General features: G+C 40.1%; 1 protein-coding gene across 6 annotated transcripts in view; it reads right to left on the bottom strand.

Annotated features, from left to right (window-relative positions):
* The window catches only part of LOC139134873 (inter-alpha-trypsin inhibitor heavy chain H3-like), a 52,369-nt gene that overhangs the window by 16,167 nt on the left and 12,375 nt on the right, over positions 1–23,827 (bottom strand). For all 6 annotated transcript variants that reach the window (XM_070701947.1, XM_070701950.1, XM_070701951.1 and 3 more), the window contains 5 exons: positions 22,187–22,341; positions 21,718–21,834; positions 18,451–18,589; positions 4,931–5,206; positions 3,807–4,092 (listed from right to left, as the gene is read on the bottom strand). In XM_070701947.1, coding sequence (XP_070558048.1) covers positions 3,807–4,092; positions 4,931–5,206; positions 18,451–18,589; positions 21,718–21,834; positions 22,187–22,341 — 973 coding nt within the window. The remainder of the gene's footprint in view (positions 1–3,806; positions 4,093–4,930; positions 5,207–18,450; positions 18,590–21,717; positions 21,835–22,186; positions 22,342–23,827) is intronic.

The following is a 23,827-nucleotide window of genomic DNA, read 5'->3' as shown; positions in this document are numbered from 1 at the left end:
TAACGACTATACCACCCGGAGCTGTCTGCGGGTGTTAGTTAAAGGTTAGGTTTTAACTTGACGTGGTATGTCTAACTATGCATAATATAGCCCAAATATTGTAAGTGACATTAACATAACAACTGTATGGTATAAATGGACTTAAATAATGTATTTATGTGCATCATTTTATTGGCTTACGCTAGTCCTAACCTTGGCTCTCACACTAAGTAGTTAATGAAATTTGTCTTTTGTGACATCAGATTGTATTTTTTCGTCAAAACCGGGTTCTGAGCGATCTCATCAAAAGTTACAGACATCCTAAATTTTATGTTTACGTACAGAAAAATAATCGCAATCATACCAATCCATAATCCAATAACAGAGTGTTTTTTCGATGTTTCCTATTCAATATTTAATAATGTTTTCATCATAAACATATAAAATACACTCAATAAAGTCTGACTACGTGCAAAGAAAAGTTTCAACTGAAGTTTGGTATTATTCGTTTTTCATGGCTATCGAGAAGGTGACTACAAGATTAACTGTTCAACTTGTAGGAAACTTTTGACGTAAAGGACGTTGTCTATGAATTCTGACAAGGTTCGATAGCATTTTCACTAAATAGCTATGTCATTTAAAGATTTTTGACAGGTGTAACAGTGTTGAAAGCTGCTTTTCAAATTCTTTTACGGCAAGAGTGTGTGACCTCGATTGATATTCAAATTAAACAAACGTGGTACAGTGAACATTCGCATTGATCGGTGACATGTCTTTGCAACTTCCGTCATTATCACATGAACTGCCAGATTTTATTCAGTAGTCACGTAGTCGTTCAACGATGGAGTTTGTCAGAAGTAGCAGAGGAAAACGGCAGCTGATATACGAAGGCTACTCTTCAATAAAAAAGGTGCTAGCGAATAAGATTATCTTATGGGAATTTGTCAACAGGAAATCCTGTGCGGCCCTGGTTCAGACGTTTTAAATGACAATTTCGTCCTAAAGACTAGCGAACACTCAAACCCACCAGACCCAGTAAAAGTTGAGGTTCTAAAATGTAGACCTCGATGAAAGTCTGAGCATAGAATACTCGGGTAAGGATATGCACGTCTTGGGTCGATGCGAACTCAGTAAAAAAATACAAAATATATATCAGTCACGTACGATTTGGTGAAAGTAAATATCGCGTAACACTTCATTACATATAAATATCAACAAGCAAGTATAGTTGACTAACAATGGCGGATGATATCTTTTTGCAATACCCAAATTGGTTCCTTTTAAAATTTTGTTTTCGTCTACCAGTAATTAAGCAGCTGTGTATCGCATTTCAGGAGACCCTAATGGTGATAATTGACAAGACCCTCGCTACTTTACCGGTAGGCGCTCTTGCCAGCTGTTAGCAACGATGAGCCATGACATACGAAGACAAAAGAAAACTGTAAATTATACTGAATTCGAGAAAGATTTTACCATTTATCATGAATATCTGAACTTATGCGACAATCTGGGACGTTCCCTTATCCAAAACATTACAGAGACGGGGGATTGTCGTCAAACACATGTGTGGTAGCTCAAATGAACTCATTGAGTGGGTGTTAATTTGTTCACAAGTTCTCAAAAGTTATACAAAGTGAAGGCCTGCAAAAGAAATATATCACCAACAACAACTTTAGAGCTAGCATACAAATGAAAGCAGCATTTGCATTCGTACCAATACTGGCCCAGCATTGCGGTGATGACAAACAGCCGATTTCGACTACTTTGAAACAGTTTACATTGATGAGCGACGTTGGAGTATCAGACGAGACCGATTATGTTGCCACCAATTATGGAACGTTCAAGACCGCATGATTGAAGATCTGCCAAGAACAACAATGCCCTTGAAGGATGGCACCACGGTTTTGCTCATGCTACGGTGAAGCTCATTCATCACTCTGGATATTAATAGTTTTATCAAAAAGGAGCATGCGACTACTCATATCACCATAGCACAAATTAGAGCCGGACATGCCCCCTACAGTAAGTAAAGAATACAAAATAGTCAATGAGCACATAAAGACCACTGTTAATGATCACCAAAACAATGAAATAAACATATCTCAAGGGAGTCTCCAACAATCTACCATGTAGTTGGAAATATAGACAATGTCTATGCTATGGCAAAACAAAGTTGAAATTGTTTTAAAATAAAGATAATGAATCAGATTCCCTGTCACTTAATGTCCGGGTTTGAAATGTCTTTTGTGGTAAGTGTCCGTGTGATAAATAGCCGGGGATAAATGATAGGTGGCAAATTTCCGGGAACTAAATTTCGTGGGTGGAACTGTCCTGTTAACCGGATTCTTCCACCGCTAATTACTATTTGGTTTTTGTCATCTATCTCGTTGACTCGTCTTGGCCTGCTGAAATATAAATTTTACTATAACCCAAACGGGATTCGAACCCCCACACACTCACGGCAACATCGCCTTGCTGCTAGGCCTCACACAAAACCAGTCGGCCACTGTTTCCAACCCAAAAGAGTTGGTCACAGTAACCGACTTAGATGTTGCAATTCTGTGCGCGACCGAACAACACAGTGTGCGTGGAGCAGACGACACACAGACACAGTACACAGTACACACACATATAGTAATCGGAAAAGCTCGAAGCTTTTTACTGAGCTATCAGACAGCCTCGGGGACAAGTAAATATCCACCAGCAGGACTGTCCACTCAGGTTAAAGAAATATAAATTTTACTATAACCCAAACGGGATTCGAACCCCCACACACTCACGGCAACATCGCCTAGCTGCTGAAAGGTACTCGGAACCTTCAAAGTATCGACTGCATGAGATGTTCAGAGTTCGATGGTACCACATAAACTTTTTTTCCCGGTAGACAAGCTTGAATGGTGCCATCGCTAAAGACACGCTTCTCCTGTTGTCTAAATGTCTTAGGTTACTCGATGGTTATTCTCTCCTTCTGCCCTGTCTGTTGCATTTCTTTCCCTTGTTCGTTGTATTCCCTCCGTATTGTTTTAAAATAGGGTTTTGAAAGTAATTTTAAGGCGTTGCTTTGATCATACGATAGACATGTATTACAGATAAAATATTACATCCAATAATAATCATCAATACAGGTCTTCATCTTACATTCACATGTCATAATTGATATTTAAACGTCACTGTGACACGTTGCGAACCCATCACGTGAAATAGATATTCTCATGTTTCTACATTAAGTGCTGAATACCTTCATAGTTCTTCATATATAATTCAACTAAATGTTCGTCCAGACTTCGTAATCATCCTGATAAAACGTATTTAGCGTCTGCATTTGCAGCTGAAATGATTTGTATGCATATTGACTTATAATTGTGATCTTGTTGTTTAAATTAATAATTTTATTGGTGCTGATGACCAATAGGTGCATGAACCTTTGTGTGAGAACTGCCTTTGTAACAGATCTAGCTTAAGTCTACGCTGAGGGCGTTAGTCTGCAGGATGCCTTTCGTCGATTCTCTTGGTATTAAAGGTGAAACTTTCATTATTGTGCCACATGAGCAGGATTAACTGGCGAATGTGCAAAGTACAAGTTCTTGAAGTTCGTCACAGGTCTCAACTTCCCTTCTTCCTGCAGAGGAAACAGTGTGCACATATTGGCTGGCCATGAAGGGAAAAACAGGTTTGCTTGCCTGGAGACTTGGGAGCCATCCCAAATACAACATGTTTCAAGAAGCTATAGACAGGGGATTATGGACTGTTTCTGGGCGACTTTTGGAAGGAAGGTTTGCCTCAGACGAAGGAGAAAACAGAGTGAAAAAATTCAATGGTTTACTTACATCCCAAAGTGCTAAGATTGTCGAGAAAGTCATCTGCTTCTTGACGAAACTCTTCAGAAGCAGGCACCAGCTGATTTTGCCATTTGCTTACGCCACCGCTAAAAGTTACGATGTTGAACAGATCATTCTCTCTCATATCGCCTAACATCTGTTTGAGGGCAGACTTTGTCTGCAGTAACTTTTGTCCGGCCATGGAACCACTGACATCTATGACAAAGACTACGTTCTTCCTGGCTGGTTTAAGACCGATGGGAGCAAAATGGTGGACGAAATAACTGCCAAGTACCTGCAAAATAGAATCCAATGCTTCAATAGCAATTGACTGGGACAAGGGAGCATTCGGAGTATACGATTTGTAAAAAGACACTAGTAGATGCTTGGAGCTCCTGTGGCCTGGGGAAGGGAAGAGGTTCCATTATAGCATTGAATTTCTGAATCAAGGTCAAGGAATTTCTGAACTAAGGTCATTTACTACAAGGCTTTCGTTGGACAAAATATAAGATCAGAAAAAAAGTTTAATTTTACAATTTGAAAGATGAATCGCTACATGGATGATGACATAAACCCAAACAAATTGACAAGAATTGAATTACAGTTGCAGTATAATCGCTATAATATTAATACGATGTAGATGTCTGTTAATTTTATAACTGTGTTCAAATAGAAAGCTCACAGCATCTGTGTGTCCACATAATCTGACAGAATTACTATTTTAATGATATGTTTCAAACAGTCATACAATAACACACTTTTAAGTTACATGACTATTGCTATTTATTTTCAAAACTCATGTGTTCTCTGTCTCTCAGAAATCACAGCTGCTGAATACGTTGGTAATTGCAAAAAAAATTCAATTCAATGACGTTAAGTTGTCTGCTCAGTGGTAAAATGGATGGGCAAAACGTGGCTTTGTAGTTAGACGGGTGACCATCTGAGAACTTCTTGCGTGTAGGTATTGAGTTTTAAACCCACAAATGTTACCGCCGCCATTTGTATACCGTTTGCAGACCACTAATTTTAATTCAGTCAGTTTATTAAAACTTTTATGCTGGCAGCGGCAGTAACTTCATGCTAAAAACGTTTTGCTTCCTATATACTAACTTCCTCTTTATACTGAGGCTCACCTGCAGTTCGCCTGCATTAAATTCATGCATGACATCATAGCGGACAACAAAGTCACCCATGACACCGTTGGAGGACATGCTGGTTTGTTCTTCCCGCGATGGACTGAATACTATGTGTGCACGCTCAGGTGACGGTCTCTTAATGGTTGCTAAAGAATTATCGACATCATTTCCAACCCATCTGTCGATTGCCCTGGACTGAATCGGGGGTACTTGAATGAATGCAATTCCTTGTGGCTCAGTGATAAATACTTCCACTTTTAAATCTTCTATGACCTGAAAAGTAAAATGAACAAAATTAAATTTATTCAACTTGGTATAAGATTCAACATAAATATATATCATAAGATTTCCTTGTTGCAGTCTCAGACTAACTTTTTAAGTGTTACTTTTAAATATTAAGCCCCTCAAGTGTTGAGGAATTTTCTCGCTGCACTGCTAAATATTGATGAAACAGTTGCAGATTCTATTTCCCTTATATGTTGCCCTTTTCATTATGATATTTTGGCAAGAATTACATGGAGGAATTCCGAAAATACATAAGCGTTATAGTCATATCCAAAAATATTTGAAAACACAGCCAACAGCACAAACGATTGTTAACGATTGTTAATTGTTAATTAACTCGTCATCACAAAGATAAGAAAGAAACTAAAAAAACATAAAACCATAGGGCGAGGAGGTCCTTTGCATGTTTTACAAGGATGAGCTGCAGAAGGTGACAGTTCATGATGACAACGTCTATAGGGTCAAAAAGAGCTCAATACGAAAATGAAGGGCAATCATTATTTGTGAGCAAGTGGAAGGGCTAACCAGACAGCTTCAACTCATGGGGCTCGAAGATAACATGGTTTCGCTCAATTAAAAACGGAAGGTGGCGTGCTCACGAGCATTGGTCCCCAGCCCTATGCGATCTCATAAGGGTGCCTTAGCATGAAGATTAGCTTTCCATGTTCCTGCTTCTTCAGCTGGCCAAGCAGCTGCTTCACTTCTTTTTGTCAAGCTCTATCTCATGATGGTGCTCTCATTCTCTGTCTTGATCAAAATGTAGAAAAGTACCAGCATCCCTGCATTCTCTCTAATCCCCTGGCTGATGCCGGTGTATTGATGTGTCAGAACCCAAACTCTGAGGCTGTCATGCTGGGTGCTGAACCCCAAGTTGACAGGCTCATCTCTTCGCTTCCTCACATCTTTTGAAGCAGCACCGTCATGTAAAACGATCAGCAATGGCGTCCCTGCATATGTTTCACAGACCGTCTTTAGCCACTCACTCATGCCCATGCAGGGGATCAGGAGGATAACTACATCATCGTCATTGAACAGGAACCTCTTGTCGTAGGTTTTGTTGTTAAGTTAAGTGTGGCACAAGAAAACGATGTACTCAAACTTCCAATAATAAGGACCTGTCAACAGACTCATCAGGTACTCTGTCTTGCCACAATAGGCAGACCCTGTTCTTCAATAAATCAATCTCATTAAGAAGAAGGTCTTTGTCTTCAATGCCCTCTGTGAAGTATCGGTGGGCCTCTTTCAAAATATGCCAGGGAGCATTCGCTGGGCATAGACTTTGTTTACAATCTCTTCCATCTTCACACTTTCAAGGCTTGTATTCATGGACAGCTCACTGTCCAGCCAGGATTGCACCTGTACCTTAGTGAACAGAATGAGCAGCCCTTTCATACTTAGGGATGTTGACATTCTCATTGATTATGGTGTTTCTTTCTAAGAAGAAGATCTTGCAAAAATGATAGACATGATTGTACAAGAAGCTCTTGCTGCTGTTAAACTAGCTAGCAATGTCTCGGGCCAAGCCCTCATCTTTGATTGTACTGTACTCCCTCTAAATATTCATCAGTGAGTACCCCTATCAGTAGGGTTCTCAGAGACCATAAGTTGAATGGCTGGTGCTATGATGATTTCCTACTCAAGGCAGCTGCCCAGTATGCCGGGGTAAGTAACACCCTGACCGTTTGTTAGCAAGTGCCAGAGCTTGATGGTATACTTTGTCTGATAAACACCATACAGGCAATGTCGTCGTTTTGGTACTGGCATAGCCTGCACTGCTTCTCAGTTTTCTCAGATTAGGTGTCTGGATGCCGTAAAGGGTCATATTCTTTCTGGCTTTCTCATGTCTTTAAAGTCCCTATATGTCTCGATCATGCGGTATTGCGACAAATTGAGCAGGATCTCACCTTCTGATTTGAGGACCAGCTGGCTGACTATGTTTTTGGTCACATTCTGCACCACTATGTTTTTTGCATAGCCTTTTTGTCTCCAGGTCAAACACCAGGTCGAAAGAAAGAGGCACGAGCACAACACCAGCTTCCAATTTCGGGCACCAGATGTATAGTGTCTCGCCCAGCCACGCTTGGCTGGGATTATGAATGACCACATGATGAGTCCTCGCTGCTTTAGTTCCTCACAGAATCTTGTGTCTATTCACAGGGTCAGAGATTTGTTGTACGGCAATTTCACATATATGACAAAATCGCAGACAAAAATGTCGAATTATCAGGAGTGGGGAGATGTATGAGAATAATCCAAATGCGACCTTGGACGATACCACCTGCTAAGCCTGATGCTGAACATGAAGCAAAAATGACAGGAGTGTTGGCCGCTACCATGGCTCTGGGAGGGCTGCTTCATTATTTGCCCTAAGTGCCTCCATCAATATAGGCGGTGGACAAAGACAGGCTCCTCGCATGCTTGGAGGATAGACTGGAGGAAGTATGAGAAATCATACAAGTTGGCATGCCTGCTCGAGTTCGAATATATGCAGGCCAGGGAATGCTGGCAACCAGTATTCTCCTTATCTCTGTCCCGGCCATGGTCCTTGAGCTGGCAGCCTCTCATGGACTAATGAACATACTTTTGGAGGCCCTTCTGATCTCTTCAGTCAACAAACTCATAAAAAAGGAGAATGAGGCATGCATGAGACACTATGGATTCATGCTCTCCAGAGCCAAACAGGCAGAAAAAGATAACTTCCAAACCTTGTAGACGAGCTTTTGTGGAGAATCACATGTTCACACTCCTATACAGGGTTTATCGTAAGAAGTGTCTCTACAAGCTACAGAGATGGGCTCCCCTCATGGCGGCGGCACTGCTGGCACTGTGGCTCCTTATCAGCTTCTTTGCGTACAGATACTGCTGCATGATAATATTTTTGCAAAGGATGGAAGTGATGGTCGAAAACATGCAGAACGTGTTAACAACCTCCTCCCCCTGTGGAATGGAAAGAGCAGAATCCCTTGGAGGGAAAAAGCGGCATCTGCTGTGTGTGGTGACAGGCGCCCAGAGCATTGATTTGCTTGGCGAGCCTTTCACCCTAGAGCCATCGAGAAAATGAAGCCCAAGCTCGTCAGCAATCACAACACCATCATTGAGACAGCTTTCAACATACGCATGAGTGAGAACATTAATTGTCAAGAACCTCGTTTCTTTGCCTAGTAACGGTCTGGGCTGCTTGCTACCAATCAACAGCATGGAGGGGCTTTTGAAGGATCTGAAAAACAATTTCATTGTCAGTAGTGAGATGAATAGGCTGGGGGGTTTGGCTTACCCTTGTTAGCTCATTCTGTGGACATGGCAAAGACAAAGAGAATCATACTTCCAAAAAAAGAGAAGAGCCCTGGTCGAGCGGAAAGGGGGAAGAAGTTAGCCAAGATCAGCCAACACATAAAACTAGAGAAAGCGGCCTACAGGGCTGGCGTGACTTCTCTGTAGAGGGTTCCTGAGGTACGGAGGCCACAAACTCTCAGACTTGGTACTATGATTGATCTCCCAGGGGTGGCTTGGGTCGCTTTGACAGCCTAGGCTTGTCTATTCAAAACGTGAGCACGCCTGTCTTCCAGGCTCCTGCCCACCAGCCATGATACAGGCAGTGGCCAACAAGAGCCCTCCTTCTGCTCCTCCTGCTTCTGCTCCTGCTCCGCAGCATTCTCTTTACAAAACGGAATAATTTATGGCTGATATCCACCTTTCAATTTTTATATTTACATGTTTATGGCACAATGGACACCAAGACCCTCATCACCGCTTTGAATGATGGGGCTTTGCTGGCAGAGCTAATCGTTGTCTACTCGATAGGAACAGAAAAATACTGAAGACCGAGATCAGCGACCCTAGGAAACTCACCTCGAACAAAGTCCTCAAGCTTTGGGGAGAAGTGGCAGCAGCTGTTGCGATGAAAGGCTTGCTTAAGCAGGAAAACATTATTCCAAAACACCCCACTCTTTGAGCACAAAGCATAGCAGCGGCAGTTTGGATGACGGTTGTAGGGGTGATTCTCAATGCAACCGCCTTCTCTGGTGGCAATGTGTTTGCCAAGAACCAATTTGGCCAGGGAGAAGCCTTCAAAGTGGAGAGAGTAAGGCACGATAGGGTACTGGAGAAGTTCAATCGAGACAGAGAGGTGTACATAGAGGAGATACAGCAGATCAAAAACTGGAAAACAAAGAGCCAAGAACTCGAGGTCGAGAGAGCTGTCTTTGACAGATGAGAACTTTCAGCTCGTTTTGGAACAGACAGGTGGTGCGACCCCCTCCTATGGCTTCATGAGTACTACACGCAGTGCACTCGACAGAAAAATGGAATTGATCTATGTCATGACAGGCCTTGTCAGCGGCATCTGGTGTTTCTACTTTGACTGGGGTGAGTCACTAGCTGGCGACTGGCTTGTTGTCTTTGAAGACATTTGCTGCGATGGAAAAGGCTGTCTTTAGGTTACTTGGACTCGACCTGGAATCGACCTGCTGCTAGACTTGCTGTATTTCTCTATTTCTCTATGTCTGTCAAGAGCAAGACACTTGCAGTCGGTTGTGTGAGACGGCAGTCAGTTTTAGAAGGAAAAAATAGATGAAGCCTGCTCAGCTTTGTCCATCCCGCTGTCTGACACCCATGGAGATCCAAACAACCTCCCGAGAGGCAGCCCCACCTCACTTGCCCTCTGTCGGCCAGCAGAGGGCATATATCATCAAGATCAGACAGCCCAGATGGACATGGGGAAGGAGAAGCCTGTCATCCTTCAGAACACCAGTACCCGTGATCACTGGTAGTGCGGTGATCCTTTGCATCCGCCATGTTGTTTGTGGGCAGATAGCTGAGTTGCACGAGCCTGCCCATTGGAGGTAGCTATTGCTCTACCATGTCCGTTGCCCTACTTTGGTGGGTCGGATTGGCTGCAGCCACCTTTTTGGGAGCAAGTGCTTGGACAGCTCTCACGTGACCGTTGGTGAGGGTGCCTTCCCGATGTTTGGTGATCCATCACTTGCTGTCAAAGGGGGACAGAGAGATTTGCCCAAGTGTTCTTCATAGATATGATGCAATATGGTACGCAGCACGTCCATGCCATGGCGGATGGTTCTCCTGCTGAATAGGGTGTCTTTGACCAGCTCATAGTAGATGAGTCATGTCAGCACACTTTTTTTCACGCCCTTGGCCCTTTTGATGACCACTCCAGTGGCAGCACTGGCAGTGCTTCAAATACTGGGCTTTCATCTGGTTGTAGAAGAAGTCATACATGTGGAGCTTCATGAGGTCCAGGATGCTCATGCCCATGTACACAGGCAGTTTAGGACGAGCCGGCACTTGTGGAGCTGGACTGCTGCTAGTTCATTGTCAAAGATGTTGACCCATGTGCAGGTAGAGCTGGCCAGCAGGTGCCGAAGCTTAGAAAAGTATACCCGCTTGTGGATGTTCTTCATGGTCTTCCTGAAGGCAGAGTTGTTCATCAGCTTGTAGAGGTTCTTTTCAAATGTGGAGGGCATCTGCTTCTGGAGCTCTGAGATGTACAGCTCCATTCAGCGACTCTATGCGAACTTCTGTGCATGGCAGATCTTATTTACCTTTAGCCCCTAGGAGAGGTACAGCTGAAGGGTGCAATAGTAGAGGATGTAGTGCTCCTTTGCCGCAGAGGCTGGGGATAAGCTTTTGTCCTCAGAGGGTGCCCCTTCCGCTCAAGAGCCCTTACTGTTGTGACGACAGCCACTATTCCTGAACCACCATGCATTCTGGGGCCAGAGAGTAAGCAATATGAGCCTGGTGCAGCTCATCAGGGTACTCAAGGTCCACCTCGAGAAATAGCCTTCAGGTCGGCCCTGCAGATGGGTAGGAATGGTAGCCTTTAGTTTTCCACAGTCATCCACCCATCGAAAGTCCCGCTGGCTGGTGACTGACTCATTGCCCAGCCACAGATGTCTTTGACATCGAGATAGAAGAATTGTGGTTGTTGGTCTTGGTAGGGTCGTAGCCACCCACTGCAGGGTTGTTGGCCTTTGTGCCTCTCTTCATCACCATTTAGATCCCTCCTTGCAGCCCTCTCTCGACAAGGAAGTGCTGGTCCTAGTCAGCAGATCTAGCATGACCCTTGTCTTTTCCAGCAGTGCGTCCAAAGAGAGACCATGGCTGGTGTAGCAGTGGACTGCATCCAGACCATAGTGGCACAGGCTTGTCTTCCCGAAGCTCTCGAACACATCTTCCAGGAGGATGTCTGTGTGGTTGAACCAGGTCATGGAGTCCCGCTGGGTGCAGAAGCTGAAGGTCTCCCAGACTTCTCTCATATGGGCTAGTTGCTCTCTCCGATGCCTTAGCCAGAGAGCTTGCTGTGGAAGGCCTCCTTTTGCAGGAGCTGGGTCTCAGCAAAGCACTCCTGGCTGTGAAGATGCCTTCGCAGATTTTTTTTTAACAACATTTATTACATTAAACAAAGCAGTAAAACTTACAAAAACAAAGAGCGAAAACAAAAACGACAAACAAAACTGATGGCACTTACGAAAAAAATTGAATACATGGATTCCAAGTTTTTTTGAAATATTGAAAATCCTTGTCTCCTTTTCTTTTTGATATTTTCTGTTCTTTTTCAAACAAGTCCTTTAAGTCAATAAGAAAAACTGAAAGTCGAGGACGTATTTTCTGAAGTCTACATTTATAGATGTGGAACTTTCCATAGAACAAAACCAAGTTTAACAAGGCAATAAAATTTGATCTATTTGTTGTCCTTCCAAACAAAACATCCTTCAGACTAAAGTTAATTTCTTCATTTGTGATGGTACACCACCAATCAAGTACATCACTCCAAAACTGTGATACAAAAACACAATTAAACAAAAGATGCTCTGTTTTCGGTTCACTTTCAGTCCAGTGATGACTATGCGGCCCGCTACGTCATCAACGAGTTACCATTGAATCCTATGGAGCGCGCGACGTTCGATATACGAGGCATGTAATAAGACCAAAACTTACCCCATACCCCTAAGTTTACATCGAAAACTACTGTCATAGTTAATATCAAATTCTATCAATTTTTTACGTAGACATAAAAAATTGGGCAATGTTTTGTTTTAAATCTGTTTTATTTTGTACTGGGCCATATTAGAGATATAAAATGGACTTTTTACAGAATAAATATTTGGATTGTATAGCTGTAACAGTCGTATTCTGAGGGGTACCGCAAAATTTCAGTATTCCTGACTCGCATGCGTTTTTGTTAAATATGTTTTCTTATAAGTCATCTGCTGAGCTTGTTATTAAATATAACCTGACTTGTTAGGTATTATTAGAAAGGTAATTTACTAGTCTTTATAATGACATATTGTAATATGCAATATCATCTCTAGGTTTCATGAAATATGACCAAAACTGACCCAATACCCCCCAAGTTTACATTGAACATTATTGTCATAGCTAATTCTACCAATTCTATATACGAATTCTACCAATTTTTCACTTGGACATAAAAAGGGGGCAATGTTTGTATGAAATCTGTTTTATTTGGTACTGGAACATGTTAAGAATATGAAATAGACTTTTAACAAAACATCTTTGGATTCTATAGCTGTAACAGTTGTATTTTAAGGGTACAGCAAAATCTCAGTATTCCTGACTTGTATGCGTTTTTGTTAAATCTGTCTTCCTATAAGTTATCTGCTGAGCTTGTAATTGATTATAACCTGGCTTGTTTAGTATCATTGGAAAGTTTATTAACTAGTCTTTAAAATCACATATTTCAACAGGCAATATCTTGTACAATTTTCATGAAATATGACCAACGCTTACCCCATACTCCAAAGTGTATATCCAAAGATGCTGTCATAGCTAACGTCAAATTCAACTGAGTTTTCACCTACACACAATAAAAACAGCAATGTTTTGTATTAAATCTCTTTTACTTGGTACTTGAACATGTTAGAAATATAAAATAGACTTTTAACAGAAAAACTATTGGGATGTTAAAGCTGTAATAGTCATTTTTTAGAGGATACTGCAAAATCACAATATTGGTGACTCGCATGAGTTTTTGTTAAACCTGTCTTCTTGTCAGTTGTCTGCTGAGCTTGTTTTTGAATACAACATGGTATGTTAGGTATTATTATAAAGGTAATTTACTCGCATTTAAAATGAAATATGGTAACATGCAATAGCTTGTATAGTTTTCATGACATATGACCAAAACTTACCCCATACCCCAAGGTTTATATAGAAAGTACTGTCATATCTTAAGTAATCAAATTCCGCGAATTTTTAGCTAGACATGATAAAAAGGGCACTGTTTTGGTATTTAATCTGTTGTATTTGGTACTTGGTCATGACAGAAATGTAAAATAGACTGTATAGTTGTAACAGACATATTTTGAAGGGTAACGCAAAATCGCAGTACCTCAGACTGGCACCTCTTTTGTTATATTATTCTTCTTGTAAGTCATCTGCTGAGGTTATTTTGTAACATAACCTGGCTTGTAAGGTATCATTAGTAGGGCGATTTATTCTTCTTTACGATGACATATTGTAATATGCAATGTCCTTCACACTTTTCCTGAAATATGATCAAACTTTACCCCATACCCCAAACGTTCAAATCGCAAATTACGGCTTATCTTAAATTCTACCATTTTTTGCTACACATAATACAAAAGGCAATGTATGAAATCTGATTTGTTTGTTACAAAAGTATGTCACAAGTATAAAATTAAATTTTAACGGGAAGATGATACAATTTAGTAGCCATTTGGATCATTTTTGGAGGGGGAACCCATATATGGCAAATGTATGTGTTTCAGCTAATTTTGCCATGATACCTGGGTACCCTTCCAAATATGATCCAAAAGGCTACAAAATCATATTATATTCCTGTTAAAAGTTAATTTCATATTTGTGACATACTTTTGTAACAAAAACACGATTTCATTGGTTGCATACAAGTATTGCCTTTTGTATACAAAGTTAATAACTTGCAAAAAATCGTAGAGTTTCAGATTCGCTGAAATTTGCTGAGTAATCCTTGGGGTATGGGGTAAGCTTTGGTCATATTTCATGAAACCTAAACAAGATATTCTATATTACAATATGTCATTTTAAAAACTATTAAATTACCTTTCTATTCATACCTAATAAACCAGGTTATGTCAAAAATCAAGCTCAGCAGATGACTTATAAGAAGACAAATTTAACAAAAAGGCATGAGAGTTGGCAATAGTGTGAATTTGCGGGACCCTTTAAAATATGACTGATACAGCTGTAGAGTCCCAATATATTTTCTGTTAAAAGTATATTTCATATTTCTAACATTCCCCAGTACCAAATAAAAAGATTTCATATAAAGCATTGCCTTATTTGTTAAGTCTAGCTAAAAAATTGGTAGAATTTGACGATAGCTATTACTGTAATTTTCGATATAAACTTTGTGGTATGGGGTAAGTTTTCGTCATATTCCATGAAAAGTATATAAGATATGGCATATAACAATATGTCCTTTTAAAAACTAATAAATTCCCTTTCCAATGTTAACAAATAAACATGATTATGTAATAAAATAAGCTCAGCAGATGACCTACAATGACACAAATACGGCTAGTTTTCAATCGTGTTCGAACCCACAACATACGGCATCAGTCGCCTAGCGGAGAGGCCACAGAGAGAATCGCTCTGCTAAATCTCCACTCCCAAATAAAGAGTGGTTCAATAGCCGGTTAAGTTGTTACAAAATTAACAAAACGCATATGAGTCTGCATTGCTGTGATTTTGCAGTATCCCGCAGAATATGTCTGTTACAGCCATAGAATCCCGATATTTTTCTGTTAATATTCAATTTCATATTTCTGACATGTTCAAGTACCAAATAAAAAAGATTCCATACAAAATATTACCCTTATTATTATGTCTACCTAAAAAATTCGTAGAATTTGACGATAGCTACGAAAGACATTTTTGATATAAACTTTGGGATACTGGGTAAGTTTTGGTCATATTTCATAAAAACTATACAAGATATTCTATATTACAATATGTCATTTTCAAAACTGATAGATTAGCTTTCCAATGGTGCCAAACAAATATGGTTATATAATTAGATAAGCTCAGAAGATGAGCTACAATAAGACAATATTAACCAAAACGCATATCAGTCTACATTACTGTGATTTTGGGGTACAAATCAGAAAATGCCTGTTACAGCCATGCAATCCCAATATTGTTTCTGTTAAAATTCTCTCTCATATTTCTGATATGTCCCTGTACAAAATAAAAAAGATTTAATAGCAAAAATGGCCAGATTTATGTGTCTAGCTAAAAAATTTGGTAGACATTGATTTTAGCTATGACTGTAATTTTCAATGTAAACTTTGGGGTATGGGGTAAGTTGTGGTCATATTTCATGAAAACTATACAAGATATTGCATGTTACAATATGGCAATTCAAAGACTAGTAAATTATCTTTCTAACAAAACCTAACAAATGAGGTTATATTCAAAAACAAGCTCAGCAGATGACTTAAAGGAAGACAGGTTTAACAAAAATGCATGCAAAGCTGCAAAACTGTGATTTTGCGGTACCCTTCAAAATATTACTGTTACAGCCGTAGAGTCCAACATTTTTTCTGTTAAAAGCCTATTTCATATTTCTGACATGTCTCTGTACCAAATAAAACATATTCCATACAAAGCATTACATTTTTTATTATGCCTAGCTAAATAATTTGTAGAATTTGAAATTTACTCTAATTTGTAATGTTAAACACTTGGGTATGGGGTACGTTTTGGTCATATTTCACAAAAGCTGTAGAAGATATTGCATAGTACAATATTTCATCTTAAAGAGAAATAATTGTATTTCAAATGATACCAAACAAGTGAGGTTATGTTAAAAAATAAGCTCAGCAGATGACTTACAAGAAGACAGATTTGACGAAAATGCATGTGGGTTGAAAAATCGTGATTTTGCGGTACCCTTCAAAACATGACCATAACAGCTATTGCATCCCTATATTTTTTCTGTTAAAATTCCATTTCGTATTCTAGGGATTCCAAGGGTTCTGAAAAATACAGGTTTGTTATCCTGTGGGGGGTGCACGTAGACCATCTCTAGCCCACGGGCTATAATGTTTGTCCATCAAATCCCCTGGCACTCAGGCTCAGTTTTTATAGCAGGTCCTGCCTGGTGTAACCGTTGAGGCAGCACATGCAATAGTGTCTGTGTTCCCTTTGCTCTGTCTGGTCATACAGCAACCGGTTAAAGTCTTTAACCCTGGTTTAGTGGCATTTCCCAGCCACCTCAATAAACACTATATTGATGTGGGCAGTTCCCTGCCTGCTGATGTTGAGGACAATGGCGTCTTTGTCCCAGCCAAAGACATTTATGCCAGGCATCTCTGCCTCTCCAGCATGCCAATCTAGGTGATTGGTATAGGGGCATAGATACCATCGAAGGCCTCGTCATCGATGGCCTATCCATATTCATGCTATGCATGAAACAAAGTCTAGTGAAGCATCCGGTGGAGGCAGTTGTCATCTTTGTCTTTCATGTTAGTGATCGACTTCTGTTTTTTGAGGGCTGCTGGTAATGTGATGTAAGCGCCGCCCCTCAGGGGCTTTTATTGAGTGATGTCCAGCCACAAGGTAGTAACTCTACCAACCACCCAGCCTGAGCCCCTCTGTGTCAACGTTTCCAACATCTCTAGGGGAGTGGGGAAGATCTCGTCTAGTACCTCATCAATCTCACTGGCCTGTACAAACACCTATTGCCTATTGCATAACACAGGCTCTGAGTGATCTGGGTCACCATCTGGTTTGTTTAGCCTAAGGTGAACTCTCAGCGCCAACTGGAACTTCAGTCCCCCAGGTCCTGCAGCTCTTCAGTGAGTCTCAGGCTGATCTGGGGTCATATACCATTCAAGAAGGCTAGGGGTCAGCTCCGAGATGATGCCTTTCCATGCCTTTCAACAGCATCTATCTGCCAGCTCAACAGGTAGTACTTAATTTCATGACATGTGCGGTAGAAGGTAAGGTCATCCCCAGACCAGGTCCTCAGTTATAAGCCATAGCTAATGTGTATACTTATAGGTAATATATATAGGATTTTTTCTCTAACATAACATTCAAATGTAGTTGCCTTAAACGGCAATTCATTCTTGCAAACTATCATATCCTGTTTTCTCTGCCTCATCATCTTGCTTTGTTTTATCCACCAAACGTTCACATTTTTGCTGTCATACCCGCACCCCCTACACAAAGAAAGCTGGTTCACAATGCACACCCCGCATTTAAGGCAGGCTTTTGTTTCATTCTGCCATCTGAACCTAGAGTTGTGGATCCTACAATACTCGTTCATGCAGCTCCGGCCGCACAGCTGCCAAGAGCCAATCAGAAGCCACTTGCTCACATCTTCACTAATAATAGCATAAGGTATACCCTTCATCGATCTTATATCTGACAGTATTAAGTGCAAATTAATACAAGTCTCACACGCTGTAAGGGTTTAGGGAGTATAGGGAGGGGTCTGCTGCCTTCCTCAACACCCAATTGGTGTTTGGCGTAATATTTTAAATTAAAGCTTAATAAGATAAGTGAGCCAGAACCCCCAGTCTGCATACTACTATTGTTAATAGCCTTATGGTTATTTACATCGAGGTTATTGTGTGTTAAAACAACTGTCAGTGTATTGTTTTTCTGGTAGATACCATAAATTGACTTAGTTTTTCTTTACATTGCCAAGGTAACGGATATAATGAGAGCAAAAGAAGGAAATCTAAACGACAGCAAGAGTAGACAAAATTATTAGTAAACATGATTTTCAACGCAATGCATGTATCATGACAATACACCAATTAACTTACAGTTCGAAAATAGTTCCGAGAAGGTGTACACAGTGAAGGATAAGTGACAAAGAAAAGGGAAATAGAAATTTGTTGAACTTCCTTTGTGCGGTTCTTGCCCGATCCCTAGCATTCATTGTTTGAAGGGACATAATATTTGTCATGGAATTGTGACTTGCTTACATGTATGTTTTGCCCGGACGAAAAAATATTTTTTTGGGGGGGTACTCAGTGTTGTATATCTCTGTTAATGAAAATATCACTGTTAGCATTACTTTAATATTTGCACAAAGGAAGCTTTAGTCTTCCTGTAAAATTATCTAAATAAAATTATGAAGCAGCCCTCGATCTGATCTCGAACCCTCAACTGATGAAATCTTATTATGAGAACTCAATATTTAGTCACTCATTACATAGAAAACTTGAAGTACGTACTTGATTTTGCCGTATACTTATTCGGTGTTCATAAATTCCACGACGTCTGAACAACATTTCTTGGTAGGTGAGAACGAAGTGGGCTTCGGCTCCTGCCTCAACGTTCATAGACACTTGAAAGTTGTCCGCCTCTCTCACTCTGGATGAAGAAATTTTCAGCTTTGTCATTGAATCAATGCTAAACAGGTATTGAGAAATTTTCTCAACTAATCTCTCGTTCCATCTTTTCGATGTATTCATTGCCCTGATCAAGTTTGCGTGCGATGCGTGACTTTCGATGTATTCATTGCTCCGATAAAGTTTGTGTACGATGTGTGAGAGTGCTCCAGACAAAAATACGAGTGCATCAAGAACTCTACAGATTGTGGAGCGGTCGCAGTCAGAATATTTGAATCACTCTTTTTAAAGGTGGGAATTTGGCCGATTGGGTTTGACTGTGATGTCTTTGCTAGATGACTAGATGACATACGTTGTGAGTTCTAATCCAATATAAAATTTACTGAATTCTCTGTCTGTCTGTTCGCAATTGTCTGCTTAGTTCCCTATCGTCTATTTGTCGGTCTTAGTAGGATTCGACATAATTATTCAGACGTCATTACGGAAGCACATTGTTGTTGATAAGACAAATAAATTCTCGGAACAAGACATTATATATGGTCCAGTGTTATACCCGGTAACGTTATCACAATCTTGAACGCAGGGTGTTAATCCTAAACTCTAATTTACAACCATTGGTAGAGCTGGTTTTGCCTTTGTATAAACATAAGTGGGCATAAATCAGCAGTTAAGGGCCATGGGTGTGTCAATAATGAAGGTAATAATGTCTATGATTACGTTATGCTCCAGGCAAAAAATATGAGGCACGCCTTGTACAACGAGAAACGAGTTTCATTGTGGCTGATTTGGATGACGTCAATGGTTCATTGCATCTGATTTGACTGATTCGTGGCTCATGGTATAATTGTTATTTCAATGTGCAATAGCCTACAGCACCGTAATTTAGTAAAGTCATTTTATGAATTTTGAAGACAGAAATACGGACGGACAAGCTGACCAAGAGAATAGTTCGACAGTCATAGAAAGTATATTACCCTCGATCTTCGATGTTCTCTTCAATGTAAACAAACAACATGGCGGCCTGTATTTCTCCCGAGATTAAAATTTGTCCGAAGAGAAAATATTTAAAATCACAGACAAATATAGAAACAGACTAGCAACAGGTATTGCTCAAGGCGTCGTGAAGCGGTTACGCAACCCATACATGTTCGCCTTGCCTCAGGTTGCTCTCGCCTCTCTTTTCCGAAGACTGCCGACCATGCATCCTTCGGTAATTTCTGGACTTTCGCAAATTGTTAAGCGAAAGTATGTTCGGCAAAGTTTGTGTTGTTGTTGTCGTGTGGTGCTGAGCGGAATTGGCGTGCTGGTGAAAACGGGAGTGTTTCTAGCTTCAGGAAAGTGAGTTTAACCGTTTTAAAAATTCCTCTCATATTTTTATGAATAGATAATGAGTGTGTTTGAACCAAATTTGAAAGTCTTTTATCGATACTGTCTGGTTTTACTCAATGGTTTACGGTCAGTCATACCGTCTTTTACACATTTGTCAAGGAAGGACATGTTTATAAAACTTATGGCGTGTTATGTTTTGAATAGCGTGAAGCAGTGTTTCTGCCCTGAGAGCTCATAAAGTAACTATGGTTGCTACGCGACTGGCAGCACGATGCCATTTCGTCGTATTTTTCGCATAATCTCGTGCAATTATCAACCACAAACAAAGTCTTTAAAAAGTTTAACACCTTTGAAGCTCATTTTAATATGAAAAGGTAATAGTCTACCTAGACGACAATGGAACAAAAGGCATGCCGCGTTGCTAGTCTGTTTCTATATTTGTCTGAAAAAATATATCAACTTTGACAATTTTGAGTCCTTCTGTTTTAGTTTGGCGCCGAAAGGGGTTCGTGTCTGTATGGACCAACCGACTGAACTTTCGACGCAAAGAGTGTTTTCACGAGGTAGACGTGCAGTTTCCAATGTAACAAGGGAAGTCAAGTGCTCATCCAGGCCGCTGAACTCATCTGAGCTGAGCCTAAAAAGTCGTGTGATGAAATCAATATTTTTATAGAGTACAACAATAATAACCCGAAGTACGAAAACCCAAAAATGTAATGCTTGTAAATTCCCCAGGAATTATGTGAATAACTTTCAGAAACAACGAACTCGAAGCTGTTCGCATTACCGTGGGTTCCTTTAGCATTGCAACACGGGTACGGTAGGGTGCGACGTTAAACATTTTTCGCGCCTTTGAGATTCAGTCGATGTTTGTTCTCGAAAAATAAAGTAACTTTATCGTAGTTAAATTTCTGGGCCTATGTCTTTGAAATCATGTATAACTTCTTGGAAGGTACGTGTTGTGTGAGGTCATCTGACTTTTGCTCCGTACACAAACATAAGCGCTGTGTTCCTCGCTCACGCGACCGACGACTAGAAATGATTGCGTACCTCATCCTGTAATTGGGCTAACGCCCGTTGGATGATGGACTGATAAAATTATTTAAAATTATTTAAAAAGTTATTTAAAATTATTTAAAATTATTTAAATTATTCATCATAGGCTGCCATGCATAGTGAATTGACATTTCAGTGAAATTCCAAAATCAAATTTCTTGCACAACCATGGACTTCAAACCACTCTAGTCTAATCATGAACATTAATACTAATAATTAGGTAAACATAAATGCACAGATTTACCTAGTTTTGTATTGGGGAAAAAATATTAATCTTTTCATCATAGGCTGCCATGCATAGCGAATCGACATTATTAATGAAATCTAAAAATTACATTTTTTGTTCATGCATGCACTTTTTACCTGCTACTTCAAGCAAAGTAGATTTACATGAATTATCACACACATATGATTTGATATTTGTTGGACAAAGCCTTATATCGGCCGCATTTTGCCTTCCTTTTTGGAGGGGACTTCAAAAGTATAGCAAGTCAGAAGGAGGTATTGAACACATTGCGGGTTTGTTGGGGGGGGGGTATTGAGTAACAGGGGAGGGTCACTTATTTTCATGCACGGATAAGGGGGAGGGTCACTAATTTTTGTGCATGATTTTTTGAAGGGTCACTATTTTTGATGCAGCGCTGTTTCGAAAATCACCGGCCCCACCCCCTGTAATTTATGTCCAGTCCCTTACGTCACTTGTACTTTCCTATGATAAACGAAAAAACATATTATGGAATAATAACTAAGTATATTGTTTCTCACCTTGGTCGCGCAGCAACGTGGCCAGCCGTTTTCCCACTCTCCCGAGCTGTGGCGTAGGTTCTCCTGGCGTCTTTCTTCTCTTGTACTTTCCCAGAGTATGTTTCATTCCCGATTTTTCTGAAGAAAAGATAAAACAAGGTTAGCCGTGTAAGCAAAGCTGTATGAACACACAAAAACTCAAAACATCTACAGAGTGCTGTACTCTCAGATCATTCGAAGGGCGTACGCCAAACTAATTAATGAGAATTAATATTAGGCTTATCAAATTACCCGTCCATCACGTACATCTTTTTCGGACACTGTTCCATTCCAAATAACAGGTGAAATATAACCATTTCATTTTATTTCAGATTTATTTGAATTTAATACATTTGAATAGAGAAGTAAAATCTTAAGTGTACCCCATAGAAAAAGCCGAAGTGAAAACTGTTTTTATTGAAAATGTGAATAAAAAGATCAGCCAACTTACAAGGTAAATTTTGTAGTGAATGCTGTTTCTGGTATCTCCATTTCAAACTTTACTTCCTTGGAATGGCTTGCTCTATTTGCGACGACGCTCACAACTTCAGTGCTGGCAAATCGTGACGTAATTCGGGAAGTGACGTGGAATTTACGAATGATGACCTACGTGGTGTTACAGTAAGCGATAGGGAAAGTCTTATTACGTTCATCCTCAAGATCAGACAAAAGACGTTAAGGGTCAACTCAACGTTGGTTTGAATGGCCATGTAGTCACTTGTGCATTTCTGTAACGTTGAGGAGTAAAAACTACTTTTTTAAATGCAATGGAGAGCGACTGCTTTGTTACGACTCTGATGTAAAACATGAGGTGTGCAGGATTATCACGGCTATACATTGTACACCTGTGTTCCTTGGCATGTAATATATGAAATAGGTTGCGGTCTATCAACGGAGGTCACGCTCTCTAAGTGTTTGTAACCGTTGGGGTCTAAAGCAATGAACAAGACCCCCGTTCCTCATTTTGAAGCTCAAAGAATATAGGTGTTTTACACCACACTGTTACAGAAATTCTCAATTGACTGATAGCAATTCAAACCAACGTCACGTTCACGTCTGATGTTCTGTCATGTTGAAAGAGTTTTACATCGTGTCTTAAATGTATTGCATAATTACAGGGCGGGGTCGTCCTAACAGTGGGTGTGGGTATGCACAACATATCCCAACATCCTTTGAATATATCTAAAAGTTTAAAATGGCCTCTGTGTCGAAACTGGTGACCGCGGCTGCAGTATGTTCATGTAAACGAAGGGACACACTTAACGTTTATATGGTAAAGTCTTGTAGCGATTAGGGACTTGACAGAAAGTGCAGGAGGGATAGGGGTTTTTATGCGTGGGTTGGCTGTTATTTATCGCGCGAACATTTTTGAAGGGTCATGAAATTTCACGCATCCCTTTGGAGGAGGGTCATCATTTTTGCGCAACTATCGCAACTCTAATAAGGCAAGATCTTGTCGGTACAGTGCTTCATCCAAAACTATCACATCATAATACAATTGAATCTATTGGGCAAACTATTAACAATTTTCCCCTACAGAGCAAGCTATATCTGTACATTTATGTATGTTTGATAATTTATGTAAATGTAGTTTGCCTGAAGTTTGCCTACAGTGGGAGATAAATAATACATTGTATGTACAATAAATTTGCTTTTTGGATTCCACAAAAAATGTTGATTCACTATACCTAGTAGAGCATGAGAAAACTATGAACATTCTTTCCAATATAAAACTAGCAATATCTGTGTATATATAGATTTTTATAATTGATATAAATCTACTTGGTAAGAATAGGGGGTTACAAATGTTGATTCACTGTATACATGTATTGAAATCTATGAGGAAACTGTGAACAATTTTTTTCCAATACAATGCAAAACTACCTAAATCTGTGTATTTATAGACACTTTATAATTGGTATTAATGTACTTAATACGACTAGGGTGGTTACAAATGCACATATGTGCAAGAAATTTGATCTTGAAATTTCACCGAAAATGTTCATCCATGGTACACTGTAGTCTATGAGGAAACTGTGAATAGTTTTCATACAATACAAAACGAGCTCAATCTGTGCTTTTGTAAATGCTT

Source organism: Ptychodera flava, chromosome 6 (genome assembly GCF_041260155.1).
Source record: "Ptychodera flava strain L36383 chromosome 6, AS_Pfla_20210202, whole genome shotgun sequence".
Lineage (NCBI taxonomy): Eukaryota > Metazoa > Hemichordata > Enteropneusta > Ptychoderidae > Ptychodera > Ptychodera flava.
The sequence above is the reverse complement of the archived record's forward strand: the minus strand, read 5'-3'. Positions and strand labels throughout refer to the sequence as shown.